Below are 11,560 nucleotides of genomic sequence, written 5' to 3'. Positions count from 1 at the left end.
CTGGCTGAATATAACTGTAATTTTTAAGTTATAATAAATACCTAATACTGTCAGAAAAATACGATTGATAGCTTTTTTTTTTCACTTACTGTAAAGAATGTTTCAAATAATAGAAAGTTGTTGTAACTTGTTTTTAGAAAAACTCATTTTAATAGCAGTAGATTGAACAGTTCTTAACCAATAATGCATACATTGCAAAGAAAGAAAAGAGCCTGTAAAAAAAGTTAAATACAGCAAAATGTTTATTATATTTATCTCTTATGTCTCCAGCTGCAGTTCTTTCCATGACTTCGCTGCATTTCTTTTATACTGCTCCAACTCCTGAAAAACAGATTCAGACAAAAAAAAAAAAAATACAGACATAATTGTTTTGTTTCCTGGTGTGAGGTCAGTTTAAAAATATGCATTTTTCTCTCATTTTCTGACTATGATGAAAAATAAACACATATTGTTCAATCCAGCAACATGTGATTCACTTAATTAAATGCAAACAACGCAAAGATAAAAAAAATATCAAACTGATGTTATTATTCTCACTTAATTTTACCTCTATTTTCATCAATTCTTTTTTTTTATATTTTAAATCTTTTGATGAGGATAAAATGCTCCCATAGTGCAGTTCATTGACAAAGCAACACCGCCCCTCTGTTTTAATGCTCTTGCGAAATAAGTTTTGTGTATTTTTTTGCTCTGGCAACTCAGATCAGCCACATCCTGAATGCTTCAGTTCCAGAAAATAATGAGCTGTTATCAGGTAAGAGATAGCAGAGTGTGATTCATGCAGGTTACTGTAGTTCAAGTGCCACAGTGGAACCACGGCATGTTGACAGGAAGATAGATGGTATCAGCTTTTACAACTATAGAATATTATTACAGTTATGTTAATCACGAAAAGGCCAGGCTACTGCAGGGCACAAGGTTACTTTAGAGCACTGGCAGATGGTGTGACGTGTAGAAAAGAGGATAAATCCGAGTCTTATTTATGTTAACTTAGTGGGAAAAAAACAGCTACAAGAGAAAGAGAGAACCTCTGGAATATCAGTACAATATCAATAATCTAACATATATATGTTCGTTGGTACTATCACAAACAAATAAATATTAAAACAGTTCCAGATCATTTTTAGACTACAAAGCGAGTAAAGATTCTGTGAAGTCATTGAGTAAATAGGCCTCACTGTATAATTTAAAATGTGTGTGTATGTTTTTCTTTAACAAACTAGTTTCTTTCTTAAAATACAGGATTGCGTCTTAGTAGTTATGGTATTTTTTTTGCTGGTAATTTTTGTACTGCTGATTTTCTCTATAATTTATGCTTCGTAAAAATGTTTGAACTTGAATCTTTTGCTTTACTTCCAGTTGTCCTTGATGGTAATCTTTCTTCCATTGGCAAGCATGTAATAATTAATGTTCAAAACCTGGATATTTTAGTAAAGATAAATTCTCCAGCTCAGCGTTAACCTCTCATATTTTATATAAAGTAGAATGTGCCATGAAATGAAGAAATCATGCTTAAAAGTCTTAACCTCATTGTAAAATGAGGAGGAAAAGAAAAACAAAAAAGCAGAAAAGTTAAGTTTATTAAAAACTTCTTCTCTAAATATAGTCTTTATAACTAACATCAAGTCATACCTGTCTTCTCATTTCTTTATATAAATTATTTTGTTACTTATTGTCTGCTAATACCTGCTTTCCTTGATATGGATTACAAAGTTCAGGGACACAGAGACCAAACATTGCCCACTATCTACAGTTGTCTGTCTAAAATCTGTAACAACTGTAACAACTATTTAACTCTAAAGAACCGAGTGTGTAAGTGTTAAAATTGTGTTACCTGATCTTTTTGTGCTCTCATTGCATCAATTTGCGGCTCACTGTACTGTGGGTCTTTGGCTGGATCTTTCAGCTCTCTCTGCTCACTGTGGCTCTGGGAAAACAAGATTGTCCCCATGTACTGAAAACATTTATGTTCTTGTATGTGAGCTGAAACAGAGAAGTGTGCTGCTACCTCACTGGGAAAGACTCGCTCGTACACTTTCTTCCACAGATCTTTTGGGTTTTTGGCATGTAGAGACGTTATGTCGATGTCAGTGGAAGGAGGCGACCCTAAATATCAGGACACATTATTTTAAACGCAATATCTCACAATCCTCTACATCCAAACAAACTATACAGTTCCTTTAAAAAGTACAGGTGCATACCAATAAATTAGAATATTATTGAAATATTATTTAATTTAGTAGCTCAGCTCAGTTTGTGGTTCTTATGTGGCAAATCTGAACAAGTTTACCCGCGGACGTTTCATCATGCAGTGTTTGTTTTTGTGGCACACAGCAGTCCTGGTTTATTTTAAATGTGTTGCGTCATTTGGACAGTAGGCGGTGCTGTTGCTCACCTATTTGGCTGAAAGAGTCAGAGCCAGCTGGGATGATGAGAGGTTTACCTGAGTCACAGGACACAGTTTTCCTGATTGTAAATAAAAAAAAAAGACAGAAAAAAAACAAACAAATGAACTCAAGACATGTTGTTATTATGATTGTTCTCTGCTTTTATTTATATAACAGATGACAGATAGTTACCAATCTAATATATACAACAACAAAAAAAGAGTAAATGAGTAAACTAAATGAGAGCTTTCATAAAAGGATATGAACTGCTGCAGAAGATGCTGATCATTTCAGAACTTCTGAGTTTCGGATTAGAAAGTTACTTAAAAGAGTCACATCTAAGTTCTTCATATCCTACAATTTCATACAAAATTCCTCTTAAATAATGAAATCTCTTTGCATTAATTGGTCATTTGGTCCTCACCCTCTGTCCAGACCAAACGCCAGATGTGAGAAGAAGCTCTTGGTTTTAGACATGAGGCTCTCTGATTTAATGCTAGTGAACTAATATAAAGAACAGACAGAGAAAAACAGAAATGAAAGCAGCTTAACAGCAGATGGAAACCAAACCGCATATGGACAGATAGCCTGCTGGGGTTCACTTACAATCAGAGAGGCTGCGTAATAGTGGGCAAGAAAACGGAGGGTTTTTCTAATAACTTTCTTCTCGTCAGAGTCAAAGTCCTGCAACATAAATAAAAAAACTTTCACTTTAAATCTGTCACACCAAGTAGACCAGACTGCTTGTAATTTATCAAGAGATGACATTTTCATTGTATGCACACACCTCATTTTAACTGAAAGCAGTAAACAATAGGCGTACTGTCCAGACAATGTAGAGCATTTAAATTGTGTGCTTTACCTGAAAGAGGTCATATTTGCTGCCGATGATGAGCAGTGGGACGGGAAAAGGACTGATCAGCTCTCTGTCCTGTTGAAAGATGAAGTTAAACCTTCAGAAATACATATGAAAATAAAGCCAGCATTAAATAAACAAACATCAAGTAAACAAAAATGGAAAACCACAATGATCTCTGCCCGTACTGGGTAATCTTTTGGTAAGACCCGAGCTGCTGGGTGAGCAGCCTTCTGCCGTTTGCCTCCAGGTTTGGACTTCTGTGCCTCAGAAAAGACTTTTCCCACATGAGCTTGAGCTGCATTCAGAAGTTTCTCCATGGTTCCCCATAGAGCGTTGGGTTTGGACAGGTCCAGAACGAGCACAAAAGAAAGAGACCTGAGAAAAACCACGCATTCAGGAACAGCTGCCTCTTTACTACCAAGAAGCTTTAAATACAATAATAAGGCAATAAGTGACCAACCTTATACTGTCTGGAGTGATGGGGATCTGGATGAGGTCTGAGAGAGAGGTTCCCCCTCCCAGTTCCCACAGGTGGGCTATATCTTTGGGCTGAAAGAGGAAAGAGGAGGTCCGGTTTTACAGCAGGAAAGTAACTGGCTATTTATAAAGACTTACATGACTTCTGCATTACAAGTGAACTGACTACAACTGAAAGAACACCATGCTAATGCTAAACCACCACCATTGAGTGAGAAAAAAAGAGGAAATATTTTTTTTGCCTTCTCACTACAATTCCATTTAGTTTGTATCATAAATAAATTTTTAATTAAAAATAAAAGAAATAGTTCCAAATTCACCTTTAAAAAGTTTTAAAAGAAGTTAGATTCTAACTCAGTTTTACATCAGCTTCCTTGTTCATGCTCCAATCACCTGCTGCCGCGAACCCCTGATCAGTGCTTATTGTGCTGGACTACTAGGAGATCCACTAAATACGTTTGAATTGCTTTAAATGTAACATAACTTAAATAATATAAGGAATACTTTTTAAGCTGTTGTTGAGACGCTTATCAAGGACACACACTCACAAGCTTTTACACACCTGGCATGTTTCACTTACACACAAAGGCCTTTGTAGAAATGGAAACTTAAGCTGACGTAACACATCAGGCGACCAATAGCGTGTCTTAGATATAGGGAATGGATCGTCCGTTTTTGATCAGATGTTGTATAATTTCGGTTATATTCACTTCACAACAAATTAGCCTGTGAGGGTAAGCGTCTCTCTTTTCTAGCGCTAAAAAAGAATAAAAAAAGTAAACTGATTATTCTGTGTGGCTGATTTCCTGTTCGTGTGCTCACACGTTTTTGGTCCGTCGAGTTTAAATCACAACACTGTCAATCTTAAAAACAATATTTGTGCTTCTTCAGCCTATTAGAAATCTCATGGAAAGGTCTGAGATCATCAAAGATCATGTGGGGTCGCCTTACTGTGTTGTGTCCCTTGGCCCGCCTGCCAAATGTATACTCCAGTGCTAGAGTTGGCTTTGGTGGCTCATCTCTTGTGGAGAAAAAGAAAGAAATTTAAGGGTAAGCAGAATTCAGCTGTGTGCAATCTAACTTGTTCAGAATAAATAAAGCCTCAGAGGTTTGTTGCAGAACGTTAGTGAACAAACAGCATCACAAAGAGCCAGGAAAAAGCAGGCAGATCAGGAGGAAAGTGATGGATTAGGGAAGCATCCGGGAATCTTATGGTAGCTCCGGTGGAGGCAATGGTGCCATCAATCCAACCTGACTAAGCTTCAGACGCTTTGCAAAGAAGCTGCAGTTGCAGCAAGAGATGCTCCGGATATTATTTATAAATGTATACGTATTTAAAAAAAAGATAAAGACTTTTCCACGAACAAGTTGTGTAAATGACTCGTCATGGATTCGACTTCGTCTTGATGAAATGTACAACTTCCCTGAGGTCAGCGTATTGTTTGCGTTGTGAATATTTCTTCCGTAATTGTATTTTTGTTAGGCTCTCCTAAGTTAGCTGGCCCATTTAAGAAAAAGGCTTAAAATAGTGAGAATGAGAAACAAATGTGCTTTCTGCTGAGATTTTTAAAATACCTTTACATTGAGACACAAACATTCTCCTGATATTTTGATTTATTGGTTTTGCAATGAACTTTCATTTATTGCCTGCTTGTGATGAGCCTATATACTGTTATTTTGTTTAATCTGATTTCTTTTTTTCTTCTTTTTTATCTACCATAAAAAGTCTGCATTTCACAGATGATGAATTAGGAGTTGGTAGTTGACACTGTAACTACTCACCTCTCCAGACATCTGAGGAGGATTGACGTTTTACCCTGAAAAAGACGAATTGACTTCATAAGTTATAACCTATGATTATTTTAAGGTTTGGAGCTTGTCTTTCAACATATGAAAACAATGTAACGAGGCTGTACCAACCCCAGTTTTGCTCCCTATCAGAAACACACTCCTTTCACAGACCGTCTCTCCTCCGTCCCCCTCTCCAGCTCCGCTCTCCTGCCTCTGGACCTCCGCCGCTGCCAGCTCCCAAAGCGTGTCTGAACTGGCAAAAATGAGAGCGAACAAATTCAGGACGTTTCGGAGAAATAGTCTCTTCTTTCTAAGAGAGCTTCGTGGCAGGAATGAATTCCTTATTTTGGGGATTATCACCTCATTTTTGCCATTGAACCAAGGAGTTAGCGAAAGGACTCAAACGACAAGCGTTGCTACAGCAACGTCGACGTCGGTCTTTTTCTGGGCGTTAATGGCGGATTTGGGTGCCATCGATAGGTGCATACCGCCACCTACCGTTCTGGAGCATGAAATGCGGGCTTCAGCATTCTAAAAACATCCACACACTGCAGAATATGAAGCTGGTTTTAGCTAAAAATTCAATTCGTGGTGATTTGTGTGTTTCTTTTAAACAAACAGCAATATGAAACGGATCCCTTTCATGTAAATATCTTTCATAATGTGCTCTAATCAGTGGAATATTGGAGATGGTAGATTACAGTGTTCTACATTTACAATGGCACAACAGTGCAATATGGTGGATATGTCAGAATGCTTTGTCTTATTTATAATATATTATATTTTAAAACAATTGAATTACCAATATTAGATAGCGGTAAGGATGTTTAGGTCAATTAAAGATTATGCAAGATCAAGGAAGTTTATAAACACAAAAGGAAACGATTGAACAGAAAATCAAGGTTATCTGTTTCATGTTGACTTTAAGTTGTACTATATGTGCAAGAGTACTTGTAACACAAAAGTAATCAACAAGAAGTAGGAGGGAAAATTGTAAACATATGAAATCATAATTGTCGTACGTTCCTTTATGTCTCTCTTAATTGTTGCCATAATAAGCCAAATATGTTTTAACAACCACAATAAGTACACAATATATCAATTGTTTGTGCTATATTACTGCCATTGTTATGCCTGAGACCCAGATCCATTAGTTTCTTAACAATGCAAAACCAATACAAAGCATTTGTATGCTTTAAACTGTGCTGAATTTAGTTTTTGGAGATAAGGCCTCCACAAATATTGTTTTGTCAAGTGCAGATAGCTTTTACTAAAAACACAAGTTTTAGTCTTCTGAATTAAACTGTCTCTGTTTAATATTTTAATCTGTATTCAGTAGTTTTGTTCTATATGTCGGCACTTGTTCCAAAACCTTATTCTTTGCATAATGCTGCATCTCTAATCACCTTTCGATATCTAAAACACCTTCCAACTATGATTTTACAGTAGAAATTTTATATTTTTTTAAGCCTTCAAAACCTTATCAATAACACACCAATCAAATTTGATTTTTTTTTTATTATTTAGAAAAGTAAAAAGGCAATCATGGTCCAAGCATCAACTGAAGGCTTCCAGTATCAGCAATATAATTTTGGATCAACTTGCCTTTATTACAAGCAACTAAAAGCAGAACACATTTTATAACAACTACTGTACATAAAATAATGGCATCAAGTTTACAGCACCCTTTTATAGCCATAATGTAATGGCTCAGGAGGTCATCACAACTTTAAAGCATTGTTTTATGATATCCATTAAACAGCAGCTGGGAGTGATGAATGAATGTCTCTTGCCTGATGCTCAAAATTAATAAGGAAGGTCATGATTTTTTTCTGGGTTCATCACAATAGGGCACATTTTCCAACAGTAGACCCTCTCTAGGTCGAAGCACTGTGGAAGGAAAAAAGGTGTAGTGAATCAACAGGAGATCATTTCAACAATTCAGACACAAGTTGTACAGCAAGCATAAGGTGGAGAATCATACAGAGCTTGTTTTCTGCAACGTGTTCCACTTGCAGCACCGTCTCACGAAGAACAGCTTCCACATCAGAGCCCATTTTAATCATCTGTTATTTGCAAAAACAACAAAAAAACAGATATATATGCATGACGGACTAAGGAACTCTACATGTTTAAATGTGTCAGTTCAAACAAAATGTAATATAAACAGTAATCGAAGTAAATGCAAGGTGAAATTTTCAAACAAGGACTTTATTCATTAAAAGAAAAGGCTACTTACACCAACGAATCTGGCCATATGTGAAAGAAATTACAGTACACCCTAAACCTAACTGTGACTGTGCCACCTTGTAGTAAAATAATGTTTATTTGACTGAAAATAAGCATTTTACATCAATGTGGAGGAATTTAATTCAACCACACAGGGGAGTTTCAAGCATGAACATCCTGTGTGAGCCAAACTTTGACAAGGCCACTCTAAAACTTCAGTTTTGTTATTTGTTCAGCCAGTCAGGGTGGGTTGGAAGTGTTTTGGAATATTGTCCGGTGTAACCCGTGTGTTTGAACTTGGTGCCATGAACTGAATTTATGGTTCTAACAACTACGGCAAGTCCCTGAACCAGCAAAAAGACCTCATACATTTAATTTCTCTTCCTGAAATACTGAGCCAATTGTGTACAAGAGGCAAGGGGTGTAAATCTCCCAGAAAGATTCACTTTTGTCTCGTCAGTCCACAGAATATTTTTCCAAAAGTCTTAAATGATCAAGATGTTTATTTGGAAAACGGACACGGACGTTTGTGTTCTTCTTTTAGAGATGTGGTTCTGACCTTGAAACTCTCTTTCTTATTTTAAGGGAGGCTTGTAGAGTTTTACATGTCGTATTTTTGTGACCTCTTGGATGGGTTATAGATGAGCTATTGGAGTTATTTTGGATAGGCCAGCCACGACTGGGAAAACTGTTCCATGTTTTCTTCACTTGTGGATCATGGCTCTTACATTGGTTCACTGGAGTCCAAAAATCCTTTGAAATTACTTTGCAACCCTTCCCAGACTGATATTTGTCATTGAGTTTGTTACAATTTCAGGGCAAAATGTATTGCTTTTCAGATCTTTTATCCTCCTTCACATTTCCAGACAGGTTGTGTTCAATCAATATCTTGATTGCTCAGGTATGTTATTAATTATGCCTGGTGTGCAAATAAATTAATATCTAACAAAAGGTTGGCTCATCATTTAATTTAGTCATTAAAATGCACCAGTAGTCTTTATTCAATATTTTTGTTTTATCAATATAACAAATAAAAGTAAGGAATACCATTATTAGAACAGTAATAATTGTATAATATTACAGCGAAAATAGTTTAACTTAAACGTAAAACGATCTTCGCAGCACTTTTACTTTTCCGTTTGTCAGTCAAAGTCATTAGATAATATATATTAAAAACATTCAATAGACCTTTTCGATGTTTTCCTCTGACGTTTCATTTTTGTTTTTCTTGAACTCCTCGTTGATCTTTAACTTTGCAGCTTTAAAAAGAAAACAAACAACGAACGAAAACATCCGATAATAAAAGTCCAATAGCAATATACTTGCTTTTTTTCTTCAGCAGAGAGATATCCTATCCTGCTGTGTGACCTCACCTGTCAAAGCTCTTTCATCCTCTCTGAATACATCCATTCTTGTTCTGTGCAGCTTTTTAAACACGCTTAGGACCTGATTTACACACATTAAACCGTTAACTTAACACACATTTAGCAGCTGTGAATTCAGTTGTAACCTACGCTTTTAGGCGACTTAATATTTCCTAAAAAAAAATAAAACTTTAGTGTGATTTAGTCTAATAGACTTAAAGAAAATAATATTTCGCTGAAAGTATTTTCTTAAATATAAACATTGCTCAATACTCACCTTCAAACGAGTCCCCATGTTGAATTTTTCTACCTACTTCCGGTATGTACGACGTTGACCAATCAGCGAAGGTTTTGGGATGACGTAGTGTTGTAGCCAATCAAGTGTTCAGCCTGCTCTTCGCTAGCTGAAAGTAGCAATCTGCTCCACGCCCCCTTTTAGTTGCACCAACATGGCCGAAGAAACGGCGAAAGCGCAGGTTGCCCAGCCGGGTGGAGACACGATATTTGGGAAAATCATCCGCAAAGAAATTCCTGTCGACCTGCTTTATGAAGACGACCAGGTATGCAACTGAAATGTTCACTTATGAAGGATTTTTATTGCAGCTCAAGCCCGCTGCGGTTCACTTTCACTGCAGCACTTTGTGGTTGAGTCTGAGCTAGCTTTGCAGAAAGCAGGCTGAGACAAAGTGTGGTGGTTGGGTTTGCAAGTCCCCAAAGTGTGCTAAAGTGTAATATTTTAGAGACAAAGCGGAGGGCCAGTGATCAATTTAATTCAGCGCGAGAACAGAGAATTGTGCGTCTCTGATTTTTACTTTCGTTCTGTATTTGCTGCAAACTGATGAGGTTCCAGTTGGCTGTACTTTCAATCCAGCATTTGAGATCTGCACGCAGCCTGCAGACCTATAATACGATAATTTGTTTTAAAACATGTAGCACACCATAATGCAGAAATTATGCTGTGTACCATTGTGTGCTAGGGCGTGTATCGTCCTAAAATAACTGCAGATCTGAATAAAAACTAGTCAAGCTATGTCTGAAGTGGTTCAGGTAGATCTGAACCAGCGAGTTATTATGACATCCATACGAACGTTTTGATCATTATAGCATGACATCCCAATATTATAATGTTCTGTAGCCATATTTGTAGTCAACATCAAATTTTCTAAAAATAAAGTCGTCCTGAGCTGTCTACACTTTCTTGATTTTTTTTCTTTGTTTTCCTTCTGTTCCTTCTCTCTTTTAATTTTAGTGTGTTGCCTTCAATGACATTTCTCCACAAGCTCCGACTCACATCCTGGTGGTCCCTAAGAAACCAATTGTTCAGCTGTCGCAAGCCGAGGAAGTCGATGCTGCAGTACGTACGATTCTGGACGCCTCCATAGATTAAAATTCAATTTAGAGTAATTTATATCATTGACCACCAGAGGGAGGCATTTGCAAACGTTACAAATATTTTGAACCAAAAGTGGTATAATTTAGTAAATAAGTCGTTAAATATTTTACTCTGTGATTGTTTACAATGTAAATGAAAATGCGTATAATGTAGATTAAAAAAATATGTAAATGTTTCAGTAATTTAATAGTTTTTGGTAGTAATTTATACCAATTTATTTGTCTAATAACAATAATACATGTATATACAGTACATTAATATAAATATATTAATTCTTATGTATTTGATGTATTTAAACTGTCTTGGGAATGGATATTAACTTGGCAACCAATGTGTTGAATCTGTTTTTAATCAAGTCTTTTGCTCTTGCAGTTGTTGGGCCACTTGCTGATCGTTTCAAAGAAGGTCGCTCAAAATGCAGGCCTGTCAAAGGGCTACCGGATCGTCATCAACGACGGGCCTGATGGAGGCCAGTCTGTCTACCACATCCACGTTCATGTGTTGGGTGGACGCTGTATGGGATGGCCCCCAGGCTAACCTTCCTCTTCCTCCTCGCCATGTCGTACCAACGTCCCTTGTCTGACATTGGTCCTGTTAAATGAAATCGTGAAACAAATGTGAGGTTTCTGTGGTGTTAATAAAACACATAAGGGTTGCTTGAAACTCTTGTCTGTTGGGGGTCGTGGTTTTTAAACGTTTGCATTTCGGGTCATAACTGTGCAAACCTAGGTGTGCAGGAAAAAATTGGAAAGTTATATTTCTTCAATACTCTGGCCGAAGGAGACTGGAATCCTCAACCTAAATCGATGGTTTTCAATGTTGGTCCTCAGCCACCATTGCTCGTCATGTTTTAGATGTTTCCCCGTTGCCACACACCTAAGTTCAATGAATGTGTGATTATCAGGCTTCTGTAGCTCTTCATGGCACACCGAGAAGGTCATGAAGTCATCTGAATGCGGTGTCCTGCAGTAAAGACATCTTAAAACATGGGGGGAGCGATCCATGAGGGCCAGGACTCACAACAAGTGACCTAAATGCAAATTGCCACGTGTGGAGGAAA

The 11,560-nt window shown here is 37.1% G+C and overlaps 3 protein-coding genes across 3 annotated transcripts; 1 reads left to right on the top strand and 2 right to left on the bottom strand.

Annotated features, from left to right (window-relative positions):
* Positions 1 to 128: 128 nt before the first annotated feature.
* On the bottom strand, positions 129 to 5,975 carry dync2li1 (dynein cytoplasmic 2 light intermediate chain 1). Its single transcript, XM_005804162.3, has 13 exons — positions 5,875 to 5,975; positions 5,644 to 5,767; positions 5,506 to 5,540; positions 4,675 to 4,744; positions 3,707 to 3,795; positions 3,432 to 3,621; positions 3,250 to 3,318; positions 2,994 to 3,071; positions 2,812 to 2,891; positions 2,396 to 2,466; positions 2,009 to 2,106; positions 1,835 to 1,927; positions 129 to 321 (listed from the first exon to the last, which is right to left on the bottom strand). Exons 1-13 carry the CDS (start codon positions 5,886 to 5,888, stop codon positions 259 to 261), a joined length of 1,074 nt encoding a protein of 357 aa, XP_005804219.1. The 5' UTR covers positions 5,889 to 5,975; the 3' UTR covers positions 129 to 258.
* Positions 5,976 to 7,100: 1,125 nt separating this feature from the next.
* lyrm7 (LYR motif containing 7) lies at positions 7,101 to 9,470 on the bottom strand. Its single transcript, XM_005804163.3, has 5 exons — positions 9,385 to 9,470; positions 9,117 to 9,189; positions 8,932 to 9,002; positions 7,499 to 7,580; positions 7,101 to 7,404 (listed from the first exon to the last, which is right to left on the bottom strand). Exons 1-5 carry the CDS (start codon positions 9,400 to 9,402, stop codon positions 7,334 to 7,336), a joined length of 315 nt encoding a protein of 104 aa, XP_005804220.1. The 5' UTR covers positions 9,403 to 9,470; the 3' UTR covers positions 7,101 to 7,333.
* Positions 9,471 to 9,537: 67 nt separating this feature from the next.
* On the top strand, positions 9,538 to 11,163 carry hint1 (histidine triad nucleotide binding protein 1). The gene is made up of 3 exons (XM_005804164.2): positions 9,538 to 9,667; positions 10,357 to 10,461; positions 10,873 to 11,163. Exons 1-3 carry the CDS (start codon positions 9,557 to 9,559, stop codon positions 11,035 to 11,037), a joined length of 381 nt encoding a protein of 126 aa, XP_005804221.1. The 5' UTR covers positions 9,538 to 9,556; the 3' UTR covers positions 11,038 to 11,163.
* Positions 11,164 to 11,560: the final 397 nt, after the last annotated feature.

Source organism: Xiphophorus maculatus, chromosome 22, assembly GCF_002775205.1.
Source record: "Xiphophorus maculatus strain JP 163 A chromosome 22, X_maculatus-5.0-male, whole genome shotgun sequence".
NCBI lineage: Eukaryota > Metazoa > Chordata > Actinopteri > Cyprinodontiformes > Poeciliidae > Xiphophorus > Xiphophorus maculatus.
This window is presented reverse-complemented; position numbering and strand designations above follow the sequence as displayed.

Excerpts from the sequence above, each read along its gene's own strand:
- dync2li1 (XM_005804162.3), bottom strand. Across the intron at positions 3,319-3,431 it reads TCTTACCAAAAGATTACCCA|GACAGAGAGCTGATCAGTCC; the intron begins GTACGGGCAGAG and ends ATCTTTCAACAG. Across the intron at positions 2,467-2,811 it reads GCGTTTGGTCTGGACAGAGG|GAAAACTGTGTCCTGTGACT; the intron begins GTGAGGACCAAA and ends ATTTACAATCAG.
- lyrm7 (XM_005804163.3), bottom strand. Across the intron at positions 9,003-9,116 it reads GGATGAAAGAGCTTTGACAG|CTGCAAAGTTAAAGATCAAC; the intron begins GTGAGGTCACAC and ends TTCTTTTTAAAG. Across the intron at positions 7,405-7,498 it reads CGTTGCAGAAAACAAGCTCT|TGCTTCGACCTAGAGAGGGT; the intron begins GTATGATTCTCC and ends TTCCTTCCACAG.
- hint1 (XM_005804164.2), top strand. The coding sequence starts at position 9,557 with ATGGCCGAAGAAACGGCGAAAGCGCAGGTTGCCCAGCCGGGTGGAGAC. Across the intron at positions 9,668-10,356 it reads TGCTTTATGAAGACGACCAG|TGTGTTGCCTTCAATGACAT; the intron begins GTATGCAACTGA and ends TTTTAATTTTAG. Across the intron at positions 10,462-10,872 it reads CCGAGGAAGTCGATGCTGCA|TTGTTGGGCCACTTGCTGAT; the intron begins GTACGTACGATT and ends TTGCTCTTGCAG.